A 27,922-nucleotide genomic window follows, 5' to 3' on the forward strand; every position below is an offset into this window, starting at 1 on the left:
GGGAGTCTCTGTCCACATTTTGCCTGAAAGTTTGGTAAGTTTTCTTGGGGACTTAGTGTTATTCTCACTCTTTAGAGCTGAAGGGTTTTGTTTAGAGAAAAATTCGCACTTCTCTAGCATAAGGCCACAAAGTCCTAATGCAGCTGAATTCAATTCTGTAGTTTGGCAGTCCATTTAAACAGGACAAAGAAAATAAACCTGGTGGAACAACTCTTAACAGCCCCAGCTCACCCACGTCCCCTGGCACCTCCCACAGCCTGCCTGTCCCTGCAGCACCCTGCAGTGATCTGCCAAGGGGCTGCAGCTTTGCACTCTTACTAAAATTTTTATTCCCTGCCTACAAGTAGTGAGGAATAACAGCACACACATGTAAGCGTGAATGGGATCCTTCCTCATCCCTGCTGCAGTTTCACACCCCGAGTTCAGTGCCTTCGCAAGCAGGCTGCGGGCAGGTTTTGCGAACAGAGGGAGCTGACCCTCCTCCCACAATCCTGGCTTTGCAGAAAATCAGGAGAGGTTCAGGGAGGAGGGCAGGTAGGCAGACCTGAATTGGCTTCACACAGCACATCACCTGTAATACGTTCAGGCAGGAAAGTTTAAGGAAAGAGCCTGATTGAGCAGTCTCCAAGCACTTGCCCGTGCAGCAGTGGACACAGGGTACCATCCACAGCACCGCACATTTAGGGGGGTGGGGTGTGGTGTCTGTGAGACGTGGAGTGCGAGAGGCTGCAAGGAGCACATCTTACCGGTGGTATTCTCACTGCAAGCGCTCTTGGTGCCACAGGTCCTTTGGCCCAGGCAGCGAGGGGTACCAACATGCTCCCACCGAAGTGCTTTTCTGCCCTGCTGTGGGTGAGGCTCAGCCTCTGTCCCTGCAATATTTGTGTGCCTGGCCACAGGGACACTTCTTCGGAACACTGAAGGAAGCCTGCGTACCCAAGATTATTCACATCAGCCATGTGTGACACTTACAAGGGTAAGAGCACAGGTCACCAGATTTCTCATTTTATCAGCATGAGGCAAGACAATGATTACAGGACTTTTACCAAATTAAAAGAATAAACTTACAGGAGAACTCAAAATATAACCAAGCTACCAGCCTCATTATATTGCTTTCCTGGCACAGGAGTTAGCCAGAGAAGAGCAAGGACCCAGTACTTGTATCAATTATGTCCAGATGAAGGACCAGGTCTGATGGTTACAAACCCATGAGCTGTCCCCATAAAGCATTCAGGTCCCTAGCAGTGAGCGGCACGTGAAAGATGTCCCTGAGCTTAAACCTGAAAACAGACTGACTCACCACCAGAAGCACTGGCCCCGAATCCAACCTGAGGTTCAAGCAAAATCCTCCCTTTTAAAATTCAGACAAGAAGTCCTGATTTGGCCCTGATCTAAACTACACCTGCGTCTGTCAACAGTCATTCTACTCTCAGAAGTTAAATTCTACCTGTGGGGAAGAGAGTGAGATTCAAATCAATCCCACAGACCAGTAATTACGAAACAGGCAATATTCTTATTTACACTTTATAAGCTGTAAGCGTTGGCTGTCTCTGTGCTTTCTGATGGATGCTATCCCCACTTCCTTTGTTACACTTGTCAAACACTCCAGCTCTCAGCAGCAGCAGCTAAACTCAAGACTTGCAGTGCCAAAGTTCACCATTTTTCATCTTAATGCCACTACAGTGAAGAGGCCCTGCTGGGGCTTTTTTGTTATGAGATTCTGCTATTTCAAAGAGCCTTTGCTAGAGAACAATTTCACACCATTTAAACTATACACGTATAATAAATTATACCTGTCTAAATAAAGCAATAAAAAAGCAATAAGAACTCCATTTTTAACAGTTTAAAAGGGCATATCATACAGTTTATTCTTGAACAGAAAAGGGAATAAATCATACTGAAGATGACAGTGTATCATTAGATATGGTAGCCGTTACAAAACTCCTCCACCTCAAATCATAGAGGCCAAGTATTTCCATTCTTTCCTCAGGACTAAGCAAAGACTCAAGCCATAAGGATGCCTCTGTGGCAGCCCTGCAAATGAGCACTTCAGTCCTTACGTCTTGCATGTGTAATTGAATGCAAATAAAACAGCACATCAACCATTTAGTTTTCTTGAGGAAAACAGACTTTGTTGGTCCACATCTAGTTACTTCCTCCCAGTAAGTTACTTCTGACTGTTGAAAGTGAATGAAATCAGGGATGGAATAATAAACACCACCACAGAGGATTTCCGGAAGCTTGCAATAGTAGGACTGAACTTTGTCAAATTGTAAAGAAAAACACAAAAACAAACCCCCGACATGCGATGACTAAAACTCTACTAAGAAATGTGACAAAAAGAACAACTTTATTGACCAGCCAGAATGAAACCGGACAAAGTGAATGAGAGATGCAGACAATCAGTATTTGCATGTCTGACATACAAACAAAGGCTTCCATCTCGCGGTCCTTACCCAAGCAATATTCCCACTGACATCCAGAAACACTGAACCCAGGTAAGTTCTGGCAGGCTGAGCCTCAGATTTATTTTCACATTTTTTAAAAATACAGATTTTTATTTATTCATTGTGAATAGATTAAAAATACAGCATACAGCAATATCATTCCAAAAGTCTGTCAAATATATAGTTTTTCTCTTCAAAAGAATGTCAGAGTATAAGTTGTGCATATTTTTGTAAACAATTTCCATTTTCAAATTATTGTCAGTCCTATTTATTGTATAGCTAAATAATATGATACCACTTTAGGACAGAAGGTAGTCTACATCACTAAAAAAGTAGTATTTGCAAACAAAGAATTAATCATCGTAATTTTTCCACTGAGCTGTGTGCACATTTACATACCAGACCTACAGAGAACTGTCAGCAACTTTAGCAACTACTGAATTTAGCAAATTAAACTACACGAAAAACTGTCAATAATTACACTATGTCCTTTACGTACACATTTTGGATGGGCACATTCAATCTCCTTTCCTCCCTGCGTGCTTGGTGGTGGTTTTACACATGCTTCCTTCTCAAGGAAAATCTCAAAGACTTGGCATCAACACTTTATGAGGAAAACAAATCCTTTTGTCTGAATTTGTTTTACCACCTACACTGTAGCAGTTCTGCACAGAACACTGACTATTCAGCTGTCTTCAGAGGTGAATGGTGCATTCACCTTTCATTGAAAGCTGGTATTTTAATGCTATGAACTGAAAGAGCAAAAAGGACATATTCAAAAGAGGCTTTAGGCACCTAAAGCAGAACTTTGGATAGGCACTTAAAATATCTGACTTGCAATCCTACAAACTCTGGTTCTATTTCAGCATATTAGATCCAAAAAATACTAGGTCAAAAAATTTGGTTATTTTAGTATCTAGCTTAGTATCTATTTAAGTCCAGCTGAGATCTAGAAATTAGACATTCCTCCATTAATGGGTGAAAAGCTTCACCTTCACTCTCAAAACAAAATAAAAAGGCCATAAGCACTACTTTCCCACACCTCCTGCATTATACAGCAAGATGTGGCCATGCATTGCAAGGCTACTCACGGCCACAACTGCCTGGTAGTTACAGCACCCACTCTGAAGTACGACGCCAAAGGATAACTTTTCCTTCCCTCCTAGAAAGGATTCACATCTTCCCATATGACTTCCTTAACCACCAGGATATCACCTCTTTTCACACAGTGGCAGTTGTTACTAATATCATACTTGGATACCGTTTAAACAATAACTCAACTTGCCAGAAAGAGAGTAAATGGGGAGCACAACTTTGGAGCCCAGTAATGGGCACACACAGGAAAGAAAGAACCGATTTCTGTTCCTTGAGCGGTTTCTCTATTTTACAAGAAATTCATATTACTTGGCTATGCACGCAAGAAGTCCCAATGAAATCAACTGCATCATCTAACAGCTCGCTTAGTTTTAAGGATGCTTTTAAAAGCTTGGCTAAAGTGAGGCTGGTGAGCATTATAGGTCATTCAGCACTTCACAGAGGCTGCCCCTTACTCCTGTCAATTGATACCTTGGGAGACTGTAAGGCCAAGAAGGCAAAAGCTTCCATCTTAATCTCCTGCAAAATGACTGTTAACCACGCCCAAGAAACAGGAGCAGCTTCTGTACTGTTTAGATGGCACAGCAGTTTTGGAATAAAATACTGGATTTGGAAGAAACTTCAATCTCCATGCAACAATAATCCAACCACCACCATGTATTTCTTTTCTCATTACTGGTCAGGATTATGTAAACAGGACACAGAAATTCAAGTATTTGGGGATAATATTATTTTCTCTCTTTAACCATGAATTTTCTCTAAGTGGCGTTTGAAACCATTCACAGATCAAATGCTATTTTAAAAGCTATTTAAACCAGACAAATTATTTTCTATACATAGAAATAGGTGAATCAACATCCTCTAACCTTTTCAAACATCCCTCTGGAAATGGTGGAAAGTGTATTCTCATTTTAAGTGAGGTGATCTCTCTTCACTGAAAATTGAGATGTCGCTGTAAAAATAACTTCAGATTACTTATATATTACAGCTTTTGCTACTGCACATCATTGGACAAATATCATATAAAATCAGTAGAATTTTATACAACTAGGTTATTATACAGTGCAAAACGTGAAAATGAGAGAGGTAGCTGGATGCCTCACCTCATGAGGAACATCAGTGATTTTCTGATTGTAAAATATGCAGTATCAATAATGAATAAAACATATTTCTCCTTGAATATCCTCACCACCAATCTGAAGGCATCTTCCCTGCCCCTCCCTAAACTGTAAGGATTCTACCTGGAATTAATTTGAGAAGAATAACAGAAGTGCCCAATGACACCAGTGTAACAGAATGGGACTACTTATTAAAATGAGTAGCTGCATGCTTAAATTGAAAATTTACATTCACATGCAAATTTGGTGAGATACACCAAAAATGATGAAGAAATGCTGAGAATTTAGGAAAACGTTTTTCTGTATGTGGGGAGGAGAAGAAAAATCTAAACACACTGATTGTTTGCTGTGTAAAAAACAGGACATGTGAAACCTAAACAAACATCAGCTTCATTTTTCGTCAAGAAAAACTAGGCTCCTCAGTTCTAAAAGTTAAAAAAAATACAAAAAGTCAAGTGTGCCTGTATTACAGCTTTGAAACACTAGCAGAAGTACGCTATGGCACCCTATGTACCACTTATATTTGGATTTCTCCCCTCAAAAAAAATTAGAAAACTAAAATACAAAAAAGAAACTGGCACTGCCACATAAAAATACGTATTTTTAGCTGCAAAGGCAGAAAGTCTATAAAAAAATTTATATACAAGAACTGCTTAATTGTGGTGTCATCCTTCCATCATTGCCCAAGCTTCTTCTGCTTTTTGGTAGTACTGATTTGCCAGTCTGCCTTTCATGGCTTCCATTGCTGCTTCTGCTGCTTCTGTGTACAGCTCACCTACAGGAGGAAATAGTATCAGTTATGTCGACAGGGTAAAGAAAAAAACATCTCTTTATCCTAAAGCAATTAAAGAGAAATTGAGGTCAAACATACAGGGCTGATGCATGGGTGCATTTTAATAGTGTCAGCAGTTACATCAGCTGGGAATCTGGCTTTTGCTCTTCAAGTTGAAAAAGTTCTATGACTGGCTGCTGATGGGTTTTCAATGTATTTGCAAGGACTCAAAATATGACTGGCCTGTAGGAGCCCCCACGATGACTGTAAGACTTAGACACCTGCCATGTGGTTTACACAATAACTAAGACAATGTTGTGTAGGGCCTGGGAATCGTGGGTGTAACTCAAAATACAAGCAGCAACCTGCAGTTCAGAGGCCTCACAGGGAGTGAAGGTTGCTTGCTAGTGACTCAGTGTGTCACAGGATTGGACCTAGCACCACCCACTACCCCCGTCACCAGCACGATCTCTTATTTCACTCTTTTCAGCCTTATATCACCCAGCATCATTACAGCTTCATCCACAAATCTGAGAGTACTGACCCTCTGTATACCAGTTTAAGCAGGAAATGTATTTTTTGGGTACACATTGGGGGAAAAGCGAAGGAAAAGCAGGATTACCAATTACAGAAACAAAATAAGGACTCACCTGATCTCTGTGGATCCTTATTCAGGTGGAACCCTCCCATCATCAACATCTCCGCTTCCCTGGCCAGGAGCAGATACCGGGGCTCATCCTGAGTGCCATCATATTCACCTCCCTCATCATAGTCGGTCATGTTCAGCGCAGCATTGTACCAGTACAGCGCTTCCTTCCAATCCTGTGCTCTGAAGTTAAAAATAATTTTTGAGGATGGTTATCTTAAGAAACAAGTGTACTTTGCATTGGAGATTCAGAATTCAGTTTTGCACTGGCTTCTCAGAGCCTTGATGCTCTCCAAGAAAACAAATGTTCTCATGGAGGCTCACTAACTCTGCACTGCATCAGGTGACTATATCAAATGAGGCTGCGATCACTTTATGCAGTAATTAGAGGAGAAAGTATCAGAGGAGAAAGTATCAGACTGAAGTGTGTTGCTGAACTCCAGAGTCTGAGCTTTCACTACTAGTTGTATGGTTTTGGTCTGGCATTTGTATTTCTGAAGATAACCGATTTAGAAACAATCAGAAGTTGCAGAAAGTCTTGTTTCATAAATACTTTAAAACCAGTGATTTTCATATTGAGAATGCTCAGCACGCTTCAATGAGAAGTTTAATGCTATTTTAAATTTCACCATTGCCAAGTGTTTCACTGTTGTGCAAAACAGAAAACTCATGTAAATAACAAAGACATGCTACAATACAAAAGCAGAAAAATCACTATCATCACCTGTTTTATTTGGTACTTAGGGAAATTAATCACAGAATCATTAAGGTTGGAAAAGACCTTTAAGATCATCAAGTCCAACCATCAACCCAATGATATTTGTCCACTTTTAAAAACTAATCTAAAATGCTAAAAAAAAAAAAATCAAACCAATATACTGTGTAGCCTTTTGGCAAATCACAATCTATTTCTTAGTCACAATGCTAATCCTATCTCTCTCTCTCCTATCAAGACAGGAGTGCTGGCCAAATTACGAGAGACTTACTGATGTTAAAGTGTTTTTAAGCTCCTTAAAACTTAAAATTATCCTTAATTAAAAGTAACATCATCAGCATTCAGACTATGTTCCTGTGAAATTTATATTCCTACTTTTATTATGGGAAGCAGTGAAAGACTACAACTGTGACTAATACTTTGTTCATCTGACTCCGTCTCATCTCTAGTCACTTTACGACTTCACCTATTTATCGTGTTCACAGCTTCTTTTACAGCTTAATTAGAAAAAAAACCAAAACACTTTAAAAAAAAAAAACCACCTTTGCTTTTAAAAACATCACTAAGGAGGAGACACAGCAGTTGTAAATACTTTTAGTGTATTTTTAGGGTACTGCACCTCCAAAACAACTCTTGTGTTAATTTGTTCCCACTGATCCCACAATTTTCAACCATGCAATTCCCACTGAACTCAAGGGGAGTTTTATCACCAACTTCAGAGCAAAAAAGCTTGGCTATCATAGTGCAACCTTGGTATGAGGGAGAAACTCAAAACATGCAGGTGTCCAACCACAGAAATTAACTCCAGTTTTCTTTCTGTGTTGATACACCATGGCCTAAACCCTGCTTTTATTCACACCTGGTTAAGTTTGAAGTAACTCGAAAAGCAGCTCTTTATGTGAATGAAAGACATGCAGCAAGTGCTTCTCCACCCCACCATGGAGTACCACCAAGTTAAGTTTCTCAGTCAAGCACAGTACCTGTCTGAACTAAGATTTACACCTGTATCATATGCTCTTGCTACCAGAATCATGGAAGGCCGGTCTCCAGCTTCTGCAGCTCTCAGCAAGTAATCAAATCCTTTATTTCTGTTCTCCTTTGTGTCCTAGTAAAACAAACAAAACCTTTAAAAGTGTATTTCTAAGTAAAACCATTCTTTCCTTCCTCTAACACTAAATGCAGTTTCTCCAAGTCAGTAATGGCTGCAAGTGTTTAGTATGTCTGAGAAACAAGTCCAGCCACAAGAAACTAAGAAACTGAATAGTAAAGATCACTTCAAAAACTTCATGAAGGTATGCAGTAATTTTCTGGCAAAACCAGGAACAGGCAGCACCTTTTGCTGCTTTGTCCAAGTCCTTGATTACAAAGTAATATATTTTCTCTGAAGAGGCTACGGAACACCTAACTATGGTTACTGTTTTGTCTCCATTTCCTGCTATTCCTATGTTATTTTTACAATGGACCACAACTCTGCATTTTGGCATTTTCTTTCATCTTTCTGTTTACCTCCAGAGTGACCTCAGAAAGAATGTGATGTGGCAGCTGAGAGCACATGAGTCCTAACCCAACAATGGCTTCCAGCTCCCCACAGTCTGCAGCATGCTCCAGGTGAAACAGGGCTGACTCCTGATCCCATTCCTTGTCTTTCTCACAGAAACGTCCAGCTTCGTGATAGCGAACCATGGCCAAATGAACCTAGAACACAATTGTACAGGAAAGAGACACAAGGATTAAGTATAGATCTACTTCTTCAAAAACCCTATGCCCATACTTCACTTAGGCACAAAAATACCTCCCTGAGCTAATCGTGTACCTCTGTGACTGAGCAAAGGACTAATTTGATAACACACAGACTTGGAGCCTGACTTGTGGCTTAACAGATTAAACAGGCAAAAAACGATGATTATACACAGTGCAGCTGCCTCTCCAGTTCTGTCAGCTTAGACACATATAGCTTTATAAACTTGACTACTAGAGATAAAAGACCTAATTCAGCAAGACAGTAGCTGCCACAACATCTTCCCACATTAGTGTGCCCTAAGCAGTATCCCAGCAGGTTGCCACACCAGAGCACCAGGTCTTAGGGGCATCCCTCAGCATATCTGCTGGGGCATTGGAGACCTTTACGAGGGAGTTGTAGCTAAAAGCACCCAGCCTGCAACTGCCTAACACGCCAGCCAGCAAGGCAAACAGCAGTGACCATGGGTCACAAACTTCTTTGTATAGCAAGGGCTCTCACAGGAAAGGAATTAACCTGAGCCACAGAAAAATCAAGGTTATCAAGGGTAAAATGCTCATACCACTGAAGGCTTTATTGTCAGTGGGGGCAGGATTTCATTCCAAACATGTCATGGGATTTTGAGACCAGTAACCATATGTTGCCTATTTGCAAGGTATGTGGGTCAGGCACACCATATCTATCCCATTGGATCTCCTCTGCGTGACCCCTCTGGAAAGGCAGACGAACCAACAGCAGCATCCTTCTCAAAAGGAGCCCAGATGCTGCAAGTCCAAAAGCAGATGGAATTCATTGGTTCCTGAGCTTAGATGTCCCTTATAAAATATGATTAGGTGACAGAAAGCTATAGACATATTATTTATTTTCACCTGCACAAGTAATGCATGCAACACTTTTATGTAGGTAATAAATAAAAGATGTGTCCTCCCAGTGGGAAAGAACAGGATTACTAGACCCATCGTACCTTCCCAAGGACTGACTTCCCAATTTTCTTTTCAAGTTCTAGTGCATTGAGCCTCTGAATTTCTTGGGCAACACAGGATGGTCTGTGGATGTGGACTCTGGAAGAGTTGTACAGATTCCATTTCTCCACACTGATCTGAAATAGGGAATATACTATTACTTCTATCCAAAATTAAAATTTCCATACTATTCATATGGGTTACCATCCAGAAATCAGTCTCCATTAATATTATTACTTATTAGTAAATATTGTACTTTAAGACATGGCTTTCAAAAGTCATGTTAGTAGCTGAATAAATGTGTATTATTCTTCGTTAGGGAAACAGAATAAAGCCCTCTATTTCTAATCCCAACATCAAAAATCTCCTATCATAAGTGGCAGCAGCAAAGCAAAGCATTACTTTTAAGTTCTGAATCAGAAAAAAGGTACTTAGAAAAATAAGCACCTGAATAGTCACACTGCAAGCACTGAGGTTATCCATGCAAAAAAAAAATTAAACCCATACTTTCCTGGTAAGAATTTCAGTTCAAAACATTTTAAATGCTGCTTACATCTACAACTCTAGAAAAATGGGAATTAACAAAGCAGACGATGATAGGCAGATACATGCACTTGTGTTTCTCAGGATGTCCAACACAAATGAGAACAACTTTTCAACATAATGGGTGAATGGGAAACCGTGGCTGAAAACAATCCAATCAGAATGAAAGCCTTTGGAGGCACACAGGGGAAACACAACAGGGACGGTTACTGGCACAGAACTTCAGTCTGTTAAAACTGTTTCAATTTCCTGAAACAGCAATATATAGTCATTAAAAGGAAATTCTGAAACACGTATCTAATTAAACTATTCATTGTTCTCAAAGCTGTTTTTCTTTCCTTGCATAATAGAGTTATTTGTTTAAGTTCATAGCCACAGAAACTAATTATCACAGAAGCTATATTTTGTAAAAACATACAAGAAGGGCTGGTCTTCCCTAGCTCAGTTAGATACACAGTGGAGAGAGCTACTGTCACGTATTTCAAACACTGCACATTTTTTAAAAAAATCATCCAATCACAACTGGGACACAATTCCAAAAATAAAAGTGCAGAAAGGAACTATAATCCAAAAAAAATCCATAGACTTTTTTTTTAAGTGAGAAACCCATGCATAATCACTAATTTATGTAAGGGATCAGTTACAGAGGTGACAATTTGTTTGTAACAGTACTTCTTTAACTGGAAAATAAAGACAAAAAAAGGAAACAACACAGAGTGGTAAGTTAATATTAATAAACATATTCTGTAGCTGGAAAGGAAGAAAAACTGACATCTGATTTAATGAAATTAGATGGCAGATGAGTGGAAAAAACGACAAGCAGAGTGGCAAACTCATTGTCTATGAACATTTCTGCTTTATTTACCCTTGCAGAGCTTCCCAAACTGTCTTCATCAGATTCATGTCTTCGGTTGTTGTTTGAATGGCCCTACATTAATGTAAAAGTTTGCATAATTTAATTTGCAGCAATTGATGTGTGCCAGCGATCCCTCTAGACTATTCCTGTCCAGCAAAACTAATAGTGACAATGACCAAAATAGTTTCCCCTGGATTTTTTTCTCTCAGTGATATCGCAATGTAAAAAGAAACATACTGAAATAGTAAAGAGTACAGCAAACCCCGGCTTTAATCCTGTAAACTAGATATCCCAAATACCTTGCCACTTCAAAGGTGACAAAAGGAGTGGTATCTCTGCAAGCAGTATTCTCTGTCCTATCTTTTAATTAAATATCCAGTTCAGATCTTCAGGTCAAAAAGCATTTATTTAATAGTTCATATTATAAAGGTAACCAACTAACTCACAGCAATTCTAAAGTTGCATATTATCAACTGACAACAACATTAAGTTCTGTGATATCTCAAGCCATATAAAGCTATAGAAAGTAGAGAGGGTAAAAGAGTCTGAAAGTAGATCATACTCATGGATTCTATATGGCTGTACTTCTCAGATGCAATACAGAATACCTAAAGAAAACCCACAACAGTATGCAATTAAATATAAGGTTTGAAATTAAGCTAGTTACAAATAGCCTTTTTTCTGTAAAAGTGTCATTAACATTCCCAAGATTAATAAATAATTTTGCAACATGTGGGAATTTCTTTCCAACTGTTTCCTCTGTTTATAAAGGCTAGATCACGAGGGATTAAAAGTAAGATTCTTCTATGGAAACAGTTCAAGTATGAACTGGCCCAATTCTGCTAAACCCAGAGTCAGGTTCTTACCCTCTCTCTGTGATCCAGATCTTCTAGCTCACTTCTTTTTTCACTGGGATATCCACTGTCTCCACCATTTTCAAAATCCTACAGAAGACCAAAACATCACAGCATTAGCACTACCCTTTGTAAGGATCTCAGCTTGACATTTCCCACACAGATAACCTTCTGCTGGTTCAATGAGATATGCTGGATGGATATACTAGATGAAAATGATTCTATGTTGTGCTACCTCTGGCTGACAGAACAGAACTTTATGACCCAGAAGGTACTGTCCAAGCTTGTGTTCTCTCTTAGGTACATTAAAAAAAGAAAAAAATCAAGGACTCGCATACTATATCAAACCAAGAGTCCACTTAATATAGTTTTCAGTCTTCAGTGGTAGCCAGTTAAAAGATAAAATGGTAACTGACAGCCCCTGGTACTATGGCCCTAGTATCGGAAAATTCCTGTTGCAAAACTTACTGCACTCTCCTCAGGTGAGGTTCACTAACAGCCCACAGTACCAGTATTTGCAGAGACCTAACCAATGGGAATTTGGTTTAGCTTTCATACCACAGCAGTTGGCACAAGTGCAAAATACACAACATGCAGGCAGGGGAACAGACACACTCTTTAATTATCTATTGAAATACACCAGATGCAAATAAATTTCTGGAGGAAAAAAAATAATTAATACTATTTTAAAATAAAATGTTCTTCCTTATTAGAAACAGCAAATGCATGCAGGTAACATGACCTGCAGCAATGGAAGCAGGCAGAGCACCCTTATGTGCTTATACTGAACAAAGCCTTCAGGCAGTCCTTTAAAGACACATTCATTAAGAAACTGCAATCTCATTTTCTGTTGGAAAGACACTCACCCTTTGGTTATCAAGCTGATCATAGTCTTTGTGAACCAAGTTATCTACTTCATTGAACACAGGCCAATCTAGGAAGAAAAATATTTGCTTCTTATTGTAAGGATAACATGCTGGAGGAGAAAGCTCTAGATACCATCATTTTACTTCATTTTTTTCACAGAAGCATCTATGCATTGATTATCTACATATAAGTACTTTTAGTTTTATTTCTGCTCAAAGAGGACTGCTAGAGACAAGTTTTCTGGACTAAATGCTGTTGTGTTTAAAACCAACAAAATAAAACAAGTCACTGCCCAACGTTCAGGAACCCCCAAGGAAGTTCTGTACGAGGTTCACTCACTAAGCATGTCCATCTTTTGGCTGTGAGGGGTTGCTGAGGAAGGAGAGCAGGGTAGAGAGTCAAATGCTACATCGCTCATGCTTTCATCTCCAGAGTTTTCAGACAGGCGGAAGAGCAGAGGAGGCCGACTACCAGAGACTGTTCTCACCCGGCTGCTGCCACATTTTTCCTCTGTGCCACGGAGAATTGTTTGAGCAGATTCCTTGGCAAATTAACAAGAAAGTCCCATGAATAATGCTTGTCTGTATTCTAAGCATGCTACATAAGCCAACATGAATGTTTATTAGGAGCCCTCTACAAAAGCAGGGGGTATAAATATGCACTTGTACACATAACTATTTGCTTTGAAGAGTTCTACACCCCAACAAAATATCAAGTCCTGGCATTGTCACAGTCAGAGAGAGTTCTGTTTAGGACTGAATTTCATTCAAAGCATTTCATCAAGTCCCATTCCCAATAATATCCGTTGAAACTCAGAGCAGTTAAAGACAAGCAGTTGCATTCTTTTTATCTCCCCAAATTAGGTTTGTGAGATATGAAACTTACTAATGATTTCAGCATTCAGAGAAATACTTGGTCCTAAATATACATATGTTATAAAGTTCCCTATTAATTAAAGCTACAGCATTAATTCAGAGACAAGTATGGATAAATCAGCTTTAAACTGCTGTATTTTAAACTGCAACATTAGTGATTAACGTGGTTTTATTTGCCATGTAAATAGCATATTTCAGTTTTATTTACAGGGCTTTTAAAGCTAGAATAAACCAGCTATACTGCTTAGTTATAGTTTTTTCATCAAGCACTTACAAGCAATTTTTTATTACAATCCAAGGCATCTTTCTCTTTGGATGAAAGATCAAACGGTGCAAGCCCCATGCTTTTGCAAATCTTGTTGCAGAAATGAGAATGAAAGAACAAGGCCATACCTCGAACACCTACGGCATTAAAAAAAAGTGAAGAAAGGATTTACTCAAAGTTTATACGACAGTTTAATTATCAAAAGCTAGAAGTCACAAAGCATTTTCTAAAAAGTCCAAAAGAAAAAGAAAGTCCTTTGTAGCGCACAGAGCTCAACCCACTTCCATTTTATTTTAACACCTGTAAGGGTTTTTCACTGTCTCTGCAAGAGACAGTGAAAGGAAGTCTGCAATATCTTCGAAAGCCATGTATGCACAGGATATAACAATAAATTAATTTGGCTGCGTCATTAAGAAACATGCCTAAACTTGATTCTGCTTACAAAACTGCCGAGTCCTATGTATGGACACTCAGAGCTTTAAAAATATGCAAGGCTTATCTCTCCACATTCATCTGTGTCCATTCCTGCAATGGAAGGAATTTAAAAGGAAATTAAAGGCCATGATTACTGCTCTCACATTGTAGGAAGCTACTTAATTTCATTACTTTTTTGGTTTAAGAGTAGGCCAGGAGACATGAGCCAAGATCAGCTCTCATTTTAAATCCACCCTTGCGTGACAGCTGCCCTGTTCAGGGACTCATTCCAATAGAACTTTCCCAGCTGCTTGCAAGACCCTCAGAAAAGTGCCTGCTCACTCAGCCGTATAGTGGCTACTCAGCAGACAGCTGTGAAGAGAAAACAAGAAGCCATTAGCATGTGAAACAGGATCACTGATTTTACCTAGGTTGCCATCTCCAAAATCTGCACCGTTCTCTGTATGGATCTGAGGGTCCGTGTAAAGATCTCCAACTCCCTGGATATCAACAATAATGAGTTGGTGTCCTGAGCGCTCAAAGGTGAAGTGACTAAAGGCCTGGGAAGAACCACAGAAAATGTCTGAGAAAACTCTCCCTTGATCTACCAAAAACAGCAAGACATATTCACCTCTTATAAATGGGCAAAGAAGTCGATAACCCTGTTGATGAAATATAACTGTACCAACATCACGATGACAGCAATGAGAGACTAAAAGCATGTAGTAGATTGCTTCTCCAACCTATCCTCACTCACAGATGGGTAAAAGAGGTGGGGTGAAAAGCAGCAGTGGGAACATGCAGGAGAGAGGATATTGCTTTATTCCTCCTTCCTGTACTGGATATTCTGTTTTCCACCACAGTCTTCACCTTAAGAAGTGGGGAGCTGCCTGGCAGAGAGAACAATAGTAGGCTCTGAAGCCAGTGCAGAATAACTTCTGCATAAACATCCTGGCTATGCCTGTGGATCTCCCAGCTCTGCAGCCTTAGGACACTGCTTCCTTCTGCCAAGAGGCAAAGCTCTCCCACATTTTGAAAACAACAAACCAACCAACAAAAAGCCCCACAAAAAACCAAAAGTGAACAACCCCAGAAATTCTCCTTTCCCTACTGTACCCTCTGAGAGGTCACCCTGAACAGCTGATCTGGTTCTACATTTGTGTATCAGGTAATAAAATGTACATTTGTCCTCTTTGAATGCAGCGTTTCAAGAATCAGGTATAAAAACGCCTCTGTTTGGCATAAAGCTGAGACATTAGGAATCTGCTGGGAAGGCCTCCAAAAAAGCACTACCAGGCCTGGGGGAGGTGACTGGTGGTGATAGACAAACCTTTTAACTGCAGCAAATCTCACAGAACATTTTGTTCCCAACCTGTGAAAGCATAGCACTAATTCAGTGTACAGAAGACAGCCCAGAACATAAAAGAACATAAACCTTCTGCTTACATTAAGCATCATGACAAATACCTTAAAAACAGGGGAAAAAATGAAAAGAACAAAACTCTCAAGCCCCAGTAAAACACTGCTTCGCTAAGCTGACCACCTTGCATTTTTTGCCAGTATTTTAAAGTTTTTACAAGATCCAAGAATCACTTGAAATCTATTCTTGCATTTCTATACACAATTTCAGATTCACCTATTCAGAGGCTGTAGTTGAAAATACCAGACTCTTACATGCAAAGGGACAAGATGTTTAATTACATGAGTTGGGTATCTCCCACCTCCTTTTCTGTATGAGGCACCAGAAGACTATTTAGTACATAGTACATGAGAGGTCTCTCCCCCTACCTTCATTTGAAGAGAGTTTGAAATATGTCAATGCCTGCAATTATAATTAGAGTCAAAGGGCATAAGGTTTCCAAAGAGCATTAACCATATTCAACTCAAATAAAACCAATAGACACCAAAATGCAATAAAGAAGCACTCAGTGCTTGAAAGAACAGGCCCCAAATAAGGGGCAGACATACTGCAAAAAGAGAAATTAATTTGGCATTGTACTGGAAAGTCTGCAGTTTCCTTTCTTGGCAATAATGAAGGATCTCTGGATAGAGCCAAGAAATTCCCTGCAGCACACTCTATGGAAAGCATTAAACAAAGCCTCACTTGCGGAGTAAGACGAATGTTGTCATCTCGCACAAATCCAGAATTTGAGTTGTATTTGATGTATTTGCCCTCAATGTAATGTTCCAAATGAAAGAGAGGCTTTCCAGGTCTGTTCTTCATTTCGATAATACAGGTCTGTACTATATCCACCTGGGGAGGGGAAGAAGATAAACAATGACTAACAGAATACTGTCTTCAGATCAAAATGCATGTGAATCCTCCAGCTGTGAAAACCTTCCCAATAAAAGAAGCTGAACAATTGCAAAGATCTGTCTGTTTAACAAGGGGGTAGGGGAAGAATCATGTGCTTCTTAGGTTATTGGAGGAATTCCATAAATTAAACACAGTCACTTCAAAACAGCTCACTTCTGCAACAAATGCCTCTGAAAAATTCTTAGTAAGTGCTGGCTTTCTATTTTATTTTTGTGGTATCTGAAGAGTACAGTGCAAAGAGTCTATACCCAGACAGCAGAAAACCAAACAGTAACTACTGCACAATTTGAAGAAATGCCTCTTCAGAGAAAGACTGAAGACTTCTACCATTCAGATATTTCTGTATCCTGCCTCACCTCCTCCCTCTGTCCCAGATGCATCCCTAAAGGAGAAACCATCACAACTCTCACTTTGCTTACATTTTTTCCCCCACATGGCATTTAAAACTTCTAGATTTCTAGATTCCTCTCTATGCACTTCACTCCATAGCTCACCTTGCTGTTATGAGACAGTGTCGTGGTTTAGCCCCAGCCGGCAACTAAGCCCCACGCAGCCGCTCACTCCCCCTCCCGCAGTGGGACAGGGGAGAGAATTAGAAAAAAAACTCGTGTGTTGAGATAAACACAGTTTAATAGGACAGAAAAAGAGAAAGAAACAACAATGATAACAACAATAATAATACCGAGAAAGGAATGTACAAGAACAAGTGATGCCCAATACAGCAATTGCTCACCACCTGGTGATCGACAGCCCATCCCTGAGCAGCGATTTCCGCCCCCCGGCCAACTCCAGTTTATGTACTGGGCATGACGTTGTATGGTAGGGAATATCTCTTTGGCCAGTCTGGGTCAGCTGTCCTGGTTGTGTTCCCTCCCAGCTCCCCGTGCACCCCCAGCCTGCTCGCTAGTAGGCCAGCACAAGAAGCTGGACTGTCCTTGACTGCTCAGCAACAACCCAAAACATCAGCACATTATCAACAGTTTCTCATCCCAAATCCAAAACACAGTCTCACACTAGCTTCTGTGAAGAAAACCAGCTCTATCCTGGCTGAAACCAGGACAGACAGGTAGTTATTAACTAACCCTCATATGGGAGACAAATGCACATAGTCCACATATTCAAAAAGCAGTCATTTTGGCTATTAAATTGTTAAGGCCCACACACTGAGGCATACTTCTAAACAATACGTCATATTATACATCTTGTCACATATCACACACAGCCTGTGGTACGGCCAAGCACAGGAACCAAGGTACCACAGTGCATGTACAGCACCCTTCCTATAAGCCATCTCTTCCAGCCATCTGAAGTCATAGTTACACTCAGGCATTCAGGACCAGCTGCAGATTAAAGGGACTTGAGAGCTTCATTGATACATACCATGGACATACTCAAAGAGGAGCTACTGGCTGGGAGTGAATTAACAGTTGCAGTCCTTCATCCTTGCACTTTAGTTTCTTGTCTTTTAACAAGCTGATTGCTGCTGGAGGTGTTTTTGTCCAGGATGCAATGGCCAGCTTTGACCAGCAGCTATCCAACTTACCAGCATAGAAAAATGCAAAGCTATGTTGGCTGTGCAAAATGTTGAGCATGGACCCCAGAACCAGAAATATAGTCAGCAATGCAGTAGAACCACCTCTTCCTGAATCTTATGTGTTTATGCACATCCCTAGTGCAGAGGACAGGAGCTTCTCTTGATACCCTGAGCCCAGTCTGATATTCCATCCACGTGGGAGTTTTATACATCTTAACACTTTGCACTTAAACAATGTGCTAGTATTGTCACTGAGACATCTAAAGGAAACAAAGCCACGGTATCTTCTTTTTTATTTTTTTTTAAATTCTTGACCACTCTTCAGAAATGTTTTTTTAATAGCTTCGTAAAGTTCTTCTTAAAAAACAATTAAAAAAAGAAAAAAAATCAATGCTAGTTAGATGTTTAGATAGGTTTACAAGATTTAAGCATCTACCTTCCTAGACCACTAACAGTTAAGTGCTTGCTGAGACTCCTGCTGGCAATAAATTCTGTGACATCTTTGGTTATCTCAAAAGCAGCTGGGCAAATATCAAAAAGAGCAATACAAACACCATTTTATTTTGGTCTTCAGTCAACAGCTGAGAACAGTCAATCACAAACACACAGCCCCTAATTCTGGAAATGTAAAGCAATTTCTGCACTTCATTAAAAATCAGCTACCATTTAATGGGAAACACGGTAAGGCAGAAAAATCTAAGCAATTTAATTTAATGGAATGTGAACAAGTAATTCCCTCTAAATTAATTTGAAAACTAATCTAATAGGAGAGCAAGACTGCATTTTTGCTTAGCAAGATCTCTGAATCTACCTGCTTTGGTGGCTTGTGCCGGTTGTACTCTTCTCCCCAGAGTTTTGCTTCCATCTGAAGTCGGACATCCTCAAAATACACATCCCTGCCCACACTCTCTATGTATTGCTTGGCAACATAGTTATAGGCACCTTTCCAGTTCTGCGTGTGTAAGAAGTTGGACAGCTTTTTCCTGAAAGACAAATCAATCACTGATGAAGGAAAACCCAAGAATTTTAATTCAATCTTCCCCATTTCTTTGCCTGCACAGACAGATCCAGCCCTGAGATCAGCATTACCCTCAGTCATTTACCAGATATTCTAGCTGAAAAGTGAAGCACAGGTAGGGGGCAAGGGAAAAAGCAACATCCCATATGAACAGCTGGGACATGCCAAAGTGCCTGTTTAGTTTGACTGCAGCTACTTCTACTCTTATCTTCCTCCATTTCTCATTTCCTTTCCCACCCCACTCCCCTCAAACCCAGAGTACGAAGGGTTGGTGCCACCTCAACACGCTGTTCTAATGTCAACAATTATTTTCTGCAGAATCAACAGAGAATGGGCTTTCAAACATGAACTAAGAGGAAAACCCTTGCCTATGATAAGAGCAAACTGCTACCTTCTCAACACAGAGGGGTGACTACTTAGTAACCCCCATAACCCCAGAAGGAAAACTGCACGTGACAGTTCTTATGATGTAGCTTTTAACTTCCATTGATGTGCAAATCTTTAACCCACAGAGAAGGTGGCAAAAAGCCCAGTAACAATCATCCTCTGAGCCTTTCTTGGTGCCATGGCAAATTGTACGTTTTCAGAAACAACTAGCAACACTCAAAGTCTCAGCCCTCCCCTCCTCCATTTTCTCTCTGCCTCCCAAGACCTTGGTGCAGCGGTAGAAGTACAAGTAATGTAAAGGATTACAGAATTAACATTACCTTTACAGGATGCTGTAAAGGTAAAACAACTGCAGATTGTCTGTCCTCCTGCAGGGATAGGCAGACAGTCGCTATAACAGAGGCCTTGGAAAGAAGCAACATGCAAGTGAGAAGAATTCTGGCCAGGATTCGAAACCTTTCCAGTTCTCTGAAGAAACAAATTTCTCTGTATAAAACAAACGAGCTCATGTGCTCTTCCAAAGCCAACACTCTCTGAAGTTCATTGACCCAAGTGCAGCTAACGCTGTCACTGTAATGACTAAAGACTTGCAGAGTTGCAAAAATCTAGAAGAGAGCTCCAGATGGGAAATACCAGCACACCACAGAGTTATGGAAAATCCAGCAGTAGGAAGCTGACATACGAGTTAAGTTTTCTTTGTACAAGCAGTTAAGACAAAGATGCAAAGATAAATTTCTGTTTATGGCACTACTCAAGATATTCTGTAAAGGGGAATTTGGTCATTCAGAAACAAGAGCTAAAAGCAATGTCAGCAGGCTAAGATTTGTTACTTCCTAGGCTTCATTCACTGCTGTCTCTGCCTGGCTTTGCAAGAACAGAGCCACCAGCACGAACTGATACTGAAACAATGCCAAACTGGAGGACTGAGGGGTAACTTCTCCCTCTTTTTCCTCAAGTTCAAAACACCACATTTTGTCATTCCAGAAGTGAAACCAGACATGAAATGCAATTTCTCTCGATTCTGCAGTTGGAAAGAGGGGGGAGCGGCCTTAAGCACACGCATGTACATTTTCCAGGAAACATTCATTTCCAGAGCCTGGAAAGGGTGGGGTACTGTTCTAGTACAAACAGATTTAAAGTTAGGTGCTGATGCCCGCAACCATATTTGCTAACACTCCCTGAGGAAAGAAAAGTTCCTCTTCTGTCTTCCCCTATATTTTACCCTTCTGGAAAGAGTAACTTAGTATTCAAGCTCTGCCTTACTCAGAACAGGATTATTCTGGTACACGTGATCCAAAGTAAACTGTGGGAGGATAACCTTCTTTACCAAGGGAGTCTTTCTGAGTTGAGATTGCACCATCCAACTATTCTTTCCCCTTTTCTCTGCCTACCTATAGGCCTCAAGTTGGCCTTCAGGCTGCACACATCTATGGCCTCACATCAACTTCAAAGATATTTTTGCACACTAGGAACACAGAAACAAATGTAGCTGCTTCTGTACCTTTATGAGTATTTTGCCTCCGAGAGATAGTGAAAATAGCATAAATTGATATGCTTATTGATAGGCTGATTATACTTGCTGGAACTGGACATGACTGCACATTATCCATCCCGCTGCAGATCCAGTACAGACAATGGCTTGACTTTCCAAAGCAAGCTCACTGGATGCCTGTATCATGCTTGCGTGTGCTTCCTTTAAGAGAATGTTCTGCTTTCTGAACCTCACTCACTGTGCTTCAGCTGGAGTCACACAAACAGGAATAACCCCCTCAGCTATGCCTTTTGGAAAGGAACAGCAGGGAGCTAATGGAGAGCCGTGCTTTACACAATTTCCACCATGGCTAAGTGAAATTCCAGTCCCCACAGAAGAAAATACTGCACAGAGGCCAGCAAAGATAAAGCCAGCAGATACTTACGTTCTGAAACACTCTCGCATTGCTCCACGGCCAAAAGGCTAGGGAAAAGAAAAAGAAAAAACAAAAACCCAGCATTGCCATTTCCACAAAGTTAATTTCTAACTGGTAAGAGACACAACCATGTCTTCCCCCTTTATATGCTGCAGAAAGCGGTTCTCAAGTAGGCTCTATACAGTATATGTCTCCTCAAAGAAAAGTGAAAACCCACTGGCAGTGTAAGTAGGAATCTGGAGAAAAGACATTGGGAATAAGCCCCCACTTCCAACATCCCATGGAGCAGACATGATATGTCTTTTAAAGAAGCTATTTAAAATCCCTCTCCAGTTTGGAGTCAGCTCTCTTTCGACTGCCTAGAGAAGCTGGCTTCGCAGATCTCATGCTCTCTGCTTTTAGGCTTCCACACAGAGCATCACCTCCCCAGATACCACATACTATGTCAGTAGTACCAAGCGAGGTGACTCCAACACACCACCAAGCCCATGATTTAATGGGGAAGTGACAGTAGCTTCTACCCTCGCAGACCAAAAATTCAGTCTGTTTTCATCCTAAGAGCAGAAATTATTTGGAAGCACACAAAATAGTAGGATTATTGCCAGGCAAGGAGATCAGGCCAGCAGAAAATGGGAGGGCTGAAATAGCAGGGAGATCACTGGGAGAGGAACAAATGCCTCCTTTTGCTGATGGGGAAGGGCTGACTCCATGTTCCTGTCTAGTCTGGGGAGAAAAGGCTGTTTGGACACCAAAACGTAATGGATGAGCTGAGGAAAAAGAGAGGGGGGAGAAAAGAATGACACTGAGACTTCAAAACTTCTACATGAGGAAAACATCTTGCTGCCACTATTCAGTAACAGGAAGAAAACCACAAATTTAGCTGCTAATAAACATGAAGGACAGTGTGATCTTACTTGTGAAGCCATCTTGATGAGGACTTCATCTTCAACCCAGTCCCCAGTAACTGCATTGTACCTGCAAAATCAGGAGATATGCCTCAGAAAAAAGCAGAGGGAACGCAGATCCTCCCATCCCCAGCACCTATCCTTCCTTATCTCTATCTGACTGCTAAAAAGTGCTGCTGCCACCCCAACACAAAAACTTCTAGTCTTGCCCACTGCACTCCTGCCCTCCTTACTTCAGGTAGGAAAGAAGAAATATGTATAGCTCTTTGAAGAGACACTGAACACTACTGAAAACAAACAGATTCTGCTACAGAAGCTACGCTTTTGCAACAGTACAAATTAAGCTTTATCTGCTTTGACATTAAATCTCCTCTGTGGTGCCTAAACACTACACTGGAGGCAGAAAGAGCCCTACCCAAGCCCTACACATTGGACAGATCGTCTCCCCCAACCTTGAGCTTGCATAAACCTGGTTCTGGCTGGGGATCTGCCGCAGGCCTGTGGAGGATGCGAGCAGAACACAGCACCAGCTGTGGCTGTGAATGGCAGCAGGGCCAAGAACTGCCCAACACTGCTCCAAGGGAGGAGCAAGTCTCTGCACAACCCTATGATAATACAACAAGTACGACTGTGGTTTCTCCCCACCCCCTTAACTCCCAACACAGTAAAAGCCAAATTGAGAACCACGGCAGTTGAGTCACCAACACAATTATTTCCAGCCTGATTCCCCCAACCTGCACAGAGTACTTCATGCATGCAGACCCCCATACATCCCTTCATAGGTTCTGTATCACCCCATTTTGCAGCAGACAAAAAGAGAGGGAAATAGGAATATCAGAGCCATCTCTTTTTAATAGTGTATTTGAGTAGCCCTAAACCAATATTATTACTTATTTGTATTTTAAAACATGGAAACTGTTTCAGGACTGTGTGGCTGACCAGGGACAGATGCAGTCTATGGGGAAGAAGTGCACTGTGTGACAGTGTTACATGATTGGAAGGGAGGCCTCCCCAAACACTGATGCTAAGTGGTAATTAACCAGCCTCTAACTCCTACACCTTCCACCCAGAAACCTGTGTCAGTGGGGTAAATGTTTTGGCAAAGCCTGTGCTAAAGCACTGAGAATAGTTTAAGGGCCAAGCTCAGTTTCAGCACGTACACCATGCTGAGCTATTCTGGGCTTTATAAGGATTTAAATTCTGGCCACATGCAGCAGTACTGACTGCACGGACAAGCAACAGTGAAACTGCTATTTTGGGAAAGGCACAGAGTGTTATGTTGCTTTTTTTTCTAAACTATTTAAGCTAAGTATGCTGCCTTTTTATTGGGATTCATTTCCTTATTACATTAAGTTTACAGCATTAATAAATCAACTAGAAAATACTTTTCAGCCTTGTTTCCTGTCTACACGGTCAAACTCATAGATAGTACTTAGGTGGGAGATAGAAAGTGTGACACTGGTTTGCTGAAAGGTTTATTTGTGCAGTATTTACATATTCCTGGAAGATTCAGTTAAGACACACTCACTTTGGGCATTACTGAAAGTTTGTCAGCCGTGTAATTACACATGTTCTGCACTACACAAGCACAACCCTTGCATAAACCAGCACATTCTGTTTAATATCAGCATTAAAAGCAGAAAGACCCACAGACCTGTAACGAGTGGCTTGTTCCGTCTCAATGTCCTCAAGATGAAATTCTGCCCATGGATCAGGCATGTGCTTAGCTTTCTGAATGGCATGTTTCCAGGTTTCCTGAAGAAGTTACAAACCGTCAGGTTATTTATAATCAGCAGAAACTCACAACAACAGCATTTTCTAGAGCAGGTCAGGATCCAAATACTATGAAGGTGTGCAACTACACAACCCCCCAAAGCACTATTCAGAGCGGGGACAAAGCGATACAGAAGACCATTCTGAGATTTTACAGCTTCAAGTATAATGAAACACAGTTCAGAAATATAAAGCATAAGGTTTCAGTTCAATTTGCGCCACTGTAAAGTTATTAAGAACAGAATCTGATCTAGTATGTACCAAATATAATTTGCAAAACCTATTGTAATTTGCAAATATCTCTAACATATGCTGCAAATAGTGATAAGTCACCCCTAAATGATATTAATTAACTTTTACTGTTTTGACTTTTAACTTTTGTAACTAAAAGTATATGCTGGCAGCATAAGCATAAAAAAGTCCACTAGTGATAGAGCAATATGGACAAAGAAAAAAAGTCCTGTAAGCCCCAAAGCTCCCAAATTGTGCTCAGCCTAAGAAAGAAGAAATTAGAATGTTGTAAAAATGGATTACTATAACAATTCCAGACAAGTAGCTATTTCAATCTCCACCAGTCAATAGTTAAAAAAAAAATCAAAGGAGTTTTCTGGAATATAAACAGTCTCCCTCTACCAGCCAATTTCGATGCTTTTCTCTTAACATTTTGATCTCCCTCTTATTACATTGCACTGTTCCAAGAGAACTGGAGATATGATCATCTGATGTGCCAAAGGCCTTCTGCAAGTTGAGAAGGAGAAAGGCCACCCTGCACCCCCACCAGTAAAGAAATACTGAGCTCTGAGATTCTGTTACTGCCTCGCTGACTGAATTTCAAGTATGCAGAAACAGTAACTTTTAAAATACTGGGTTGGGTTTTTTTCTTTGGAATTTAAATCTCAGTCTAATTTTTTAAAAAATACAGTATAAATTGGTATCAGCAATGACCAAAGAAGTTTCTGAAGCCGCTGAGCTTTTAAATTTAGTTCATGTTTATTTTTGTTTCAGCTGTAAATCTGCATACCTTGCAAACAGTTTAAATGCTCCCCTTTCTGACAATAAAACCACAAAATGAACACAATACTACAATAAATAAAACAAGTTTAAAAGACATGCTGAGAAAGATTTCCTACATGTTTCATAAGAAAATGAAGTTGCCTCATATCATGCAATGACACATATTTCATATGGACCTGGGAATTTCCATATTTGAATATATAGGAAAGAAATAGGGAGAGACAGAAACAAGTAGAATTGCTTGGTCAATTATCTATGTCAACTCATTCTTGAGTAGGGTCCCTCTCCAAAAGGTAATCTGTGTCCATGCTAGGTAATGATTTAAATAAATTAATTACTTGTGCTTGATCTTGTGAGGTGCTTTGTAAAAAAGCTGTATTCTAATGTTAAAACAAATAGGAGCTGGACTTCACAGAAATGGTGCTAACAGTGCAATTTTCCTCCCGCTGTAGGCATATGGCTGCCATACAGACTAAGTACATGTCTTGCATCCATTCTATTCTTGTCCACAGTAGGAAATACTGTGAAGAAACAACTACAGATAAGTGCTTTAAAAGAAGTGGTTTTTCAGGGCAGAGAACAAAAGATGGGTATTATTTCGTTTAACAAATACCTTTTTTAGTTTTGACTTGATGACTTTCATGGGCTGAGGCAAACAGTTCTCCCAGACAATAAAATAATGAACAAAAAAGGCCATGAAAGAAAAAAAAACACGAAGGGAAAAACATCTTAATGAATCTATTAGATAGGGTGTTCACATTTTCTTTTTAACCTACCCGACTATGGTCAACCACAGAGCCGTGCTTAGAACGATGCTGTGTGTCATTCTAAAGGATGCACGAGAAACATAAAAGTAGGAAAACACATGTGATAAAACAAATGATTGACAAAGAGTCTCTGTTCTCTTTGTTAGTTAAAAAAAAATTCCACTTAAAAGCCACTCTTCAATTTATATTCCTAATTTAAGTTCATTTTTAGAACATCTGTGAACAAGCCTATTGAGGTAAGTTGGCATGTTTTTTTGTTGGAAAACGTGCCTATTAACTAGCTAATTAAACATTGCTGAGTACTGTTTAAGGCAAAGAGTTAATACTAACACTTCTATCTATCTCTGCGTTCCATCACCAATGCCCACGCTGTCATTAGCTTTGGGGTCTGAGAAGTGAGCTCTGATCAGACCAGGCTGTGGTGGTTTAAGATGTTATCAGTCCTGGCTGTCTGCTTCACTCTGTGTTGTAAGTCATCATTTCTGCAGCTTAAGCAGCAGATTAAGACTTGCTTGCTCCACATCTCAACCCAATGCATTTTATCTGTGATAGGAGCTAAAATTCCAAATCAAACATTGTTGGCGCCCAAAGCACAGGCATATGTATTCTGCAGAAGCAAAGTGATAGCTTAGGAAGGAGGAAATAATTGCAGTTTCTTAAGTCCTCATCAGTCTTACCTCAGGCCACATGACTCAGAACTCACACTGCAAACCCAGAGGCAAGTGTTTAGTACATGCTAAAATGTATGCAGAAGACTAAGCTCCCTACCAGGTCTTAACTTGCTTACCATAGCATACACTAAAATCTGTCCCCTTGTCCATACTAAACTTTTACTTTTCACCTTCCTCAGGAATATGGACCTTTTAATGTTTCTATTAACTAGCCTTGGTAAAAATCTTACTGTAGACAAGACAGTTTCACTTTTAATGTGTTACTTAATATGTTAACTGACTGAAATAAATCATCTGGTATCTCTCCAGGAATAAAGCCTGCATTAGGCATAACCAAGATTTTAGAGGATCTATTAAATAAATAATGTTAATAGTTATAACAAGGGATGTGTTAACAAACACATTAAATCCTAGTCTAGACAAAATCTACCTACGAGACATGACAGTTTATCACAAATGGTGCGTATTTGGAATACCTAACCTACAGAGTGAATGTCACTTGCGTTCTTGAGGCTCCACTGCCTGTGGGTTTGTCTCCCTTTGCCTGGCCTGATCTGTGCAAAGGGAGCAGAGTGGAACAGGACACACTGCCAGTGAAGCACCAACTATGGCCCCTTTGACCTCTCTGCAATGCTGTGATTGCTGTTAATTTTAAAAAGGTCAGACACTGCTCGAGTACAGTCAGGAACTACTGCCAGTGTGACGCTTCATGCCCAAGTACGAGAGTCAACATGTTAAAGACTCCCTAAGAAGGAACTATAACCTGAAAACGCATCATTATAATTTTATAATTTACAATTTTATTCGTCCAAATAAAAATATTATGGATTGTTAACTCTGCTTGGCAATGCAGAAAAAGATAATAAAGTATCTTCTGCCAGTCCCCAATTTACCTTACAACAAGTACCATCTTTTAAATCTCCCAATCAATGCATTTCTTTTTTAATGGCTTGATCAAATGGCAGTGAATTGTTCACCTGGAATCTGCTGCCTTTGTAGATGAAGATGTCCCACTGAACTAAAAGGGGCAAAGTAAGTAAGCAATTCAATGGCAGTGTCAGACTATTGGCTTAATGGAATTAACCGCAGGTCTGGAAAGAACAGATGTGTTTTTTTACTGAAAAGGGTTAGTTACAAGAGATGAAGCAGTTAGAGAATCTCTCATGCCAACCATGTAAAACCAAAAGCTTATTGAAGGCTGGAGCCAATACTTACCTTAAAGCTAAAAGAGTTTCTAGGAGAAGAGCTTGAACTGTACTGTTCAGTTTTTGCTAAGTTGCTATAGTAATTGTCAACTTTGATACTAGCAGACTTGTTAGAAACTGGATCATCAGTTATTGGACAGATAAAATAATTGTCTTCATCATCACTATCAGCATCAAGATAATTTCCAGAGTTCGCTGTAGTCGATCTAGCATTATCAATCCCTTCCATACGAAAAATAAGGTCCTCGTCTGCCATG

General features: G+C 40.2%; 1 protein-coding gene across 1 annotated transcript; it reads right to left on the minus strand.

Moving 5' to 3' along the window:
- Positions 1-4,712: 4,712 nt before the first annotated feature.
- EEF2K (eukaryotic elongation factor 2 kinase) lies at positions 4,713-27,921 on the minus strand (the record flags this gene model as incomplete). The annotated part of the gene is made up of 17 exons (XM_082006555.1): positions 4,713-5,435; positions 6,083-6,261; positions 7,774-7,898; positions 8,300-8,488; positions 9,496-9,630; positions 10,902-10,964; positions 11,759-11,836; positions 12,613-12,680; positions 12,953-13,154; positions 13,763-13,890; positions 14,595-14,727; positions 16,272-16,421; positions 18,830-19,001; positions 21,340-21,377; positions 22,245-22,305; positions 23,890-23,990; positions 27,676-27,921. 17 exons carry the CDS (start codon positions 27,919-27,921, stop codon positions 5,326-5,328), a joined length of 2,178 nt encoding a protein of 725 aa, XP_081862681.1. The 3' UTR covers positions 4,713-5,325.
- Between the last annotated feature and the right edge of the window lies 1 nt (position 27,922).

This window comes from Phaethon aethereus, assembly GCF_964289735.1.
Source record: "Phaethon aethereus genome assembly, chromosome: 15".
NCBI classification, from domain to species: Eukaryota; Metazoa; Chordata; class Aves; order Phaethontiformes; family Phaethontidae; genus Phaethon; species Phaethon aethereus.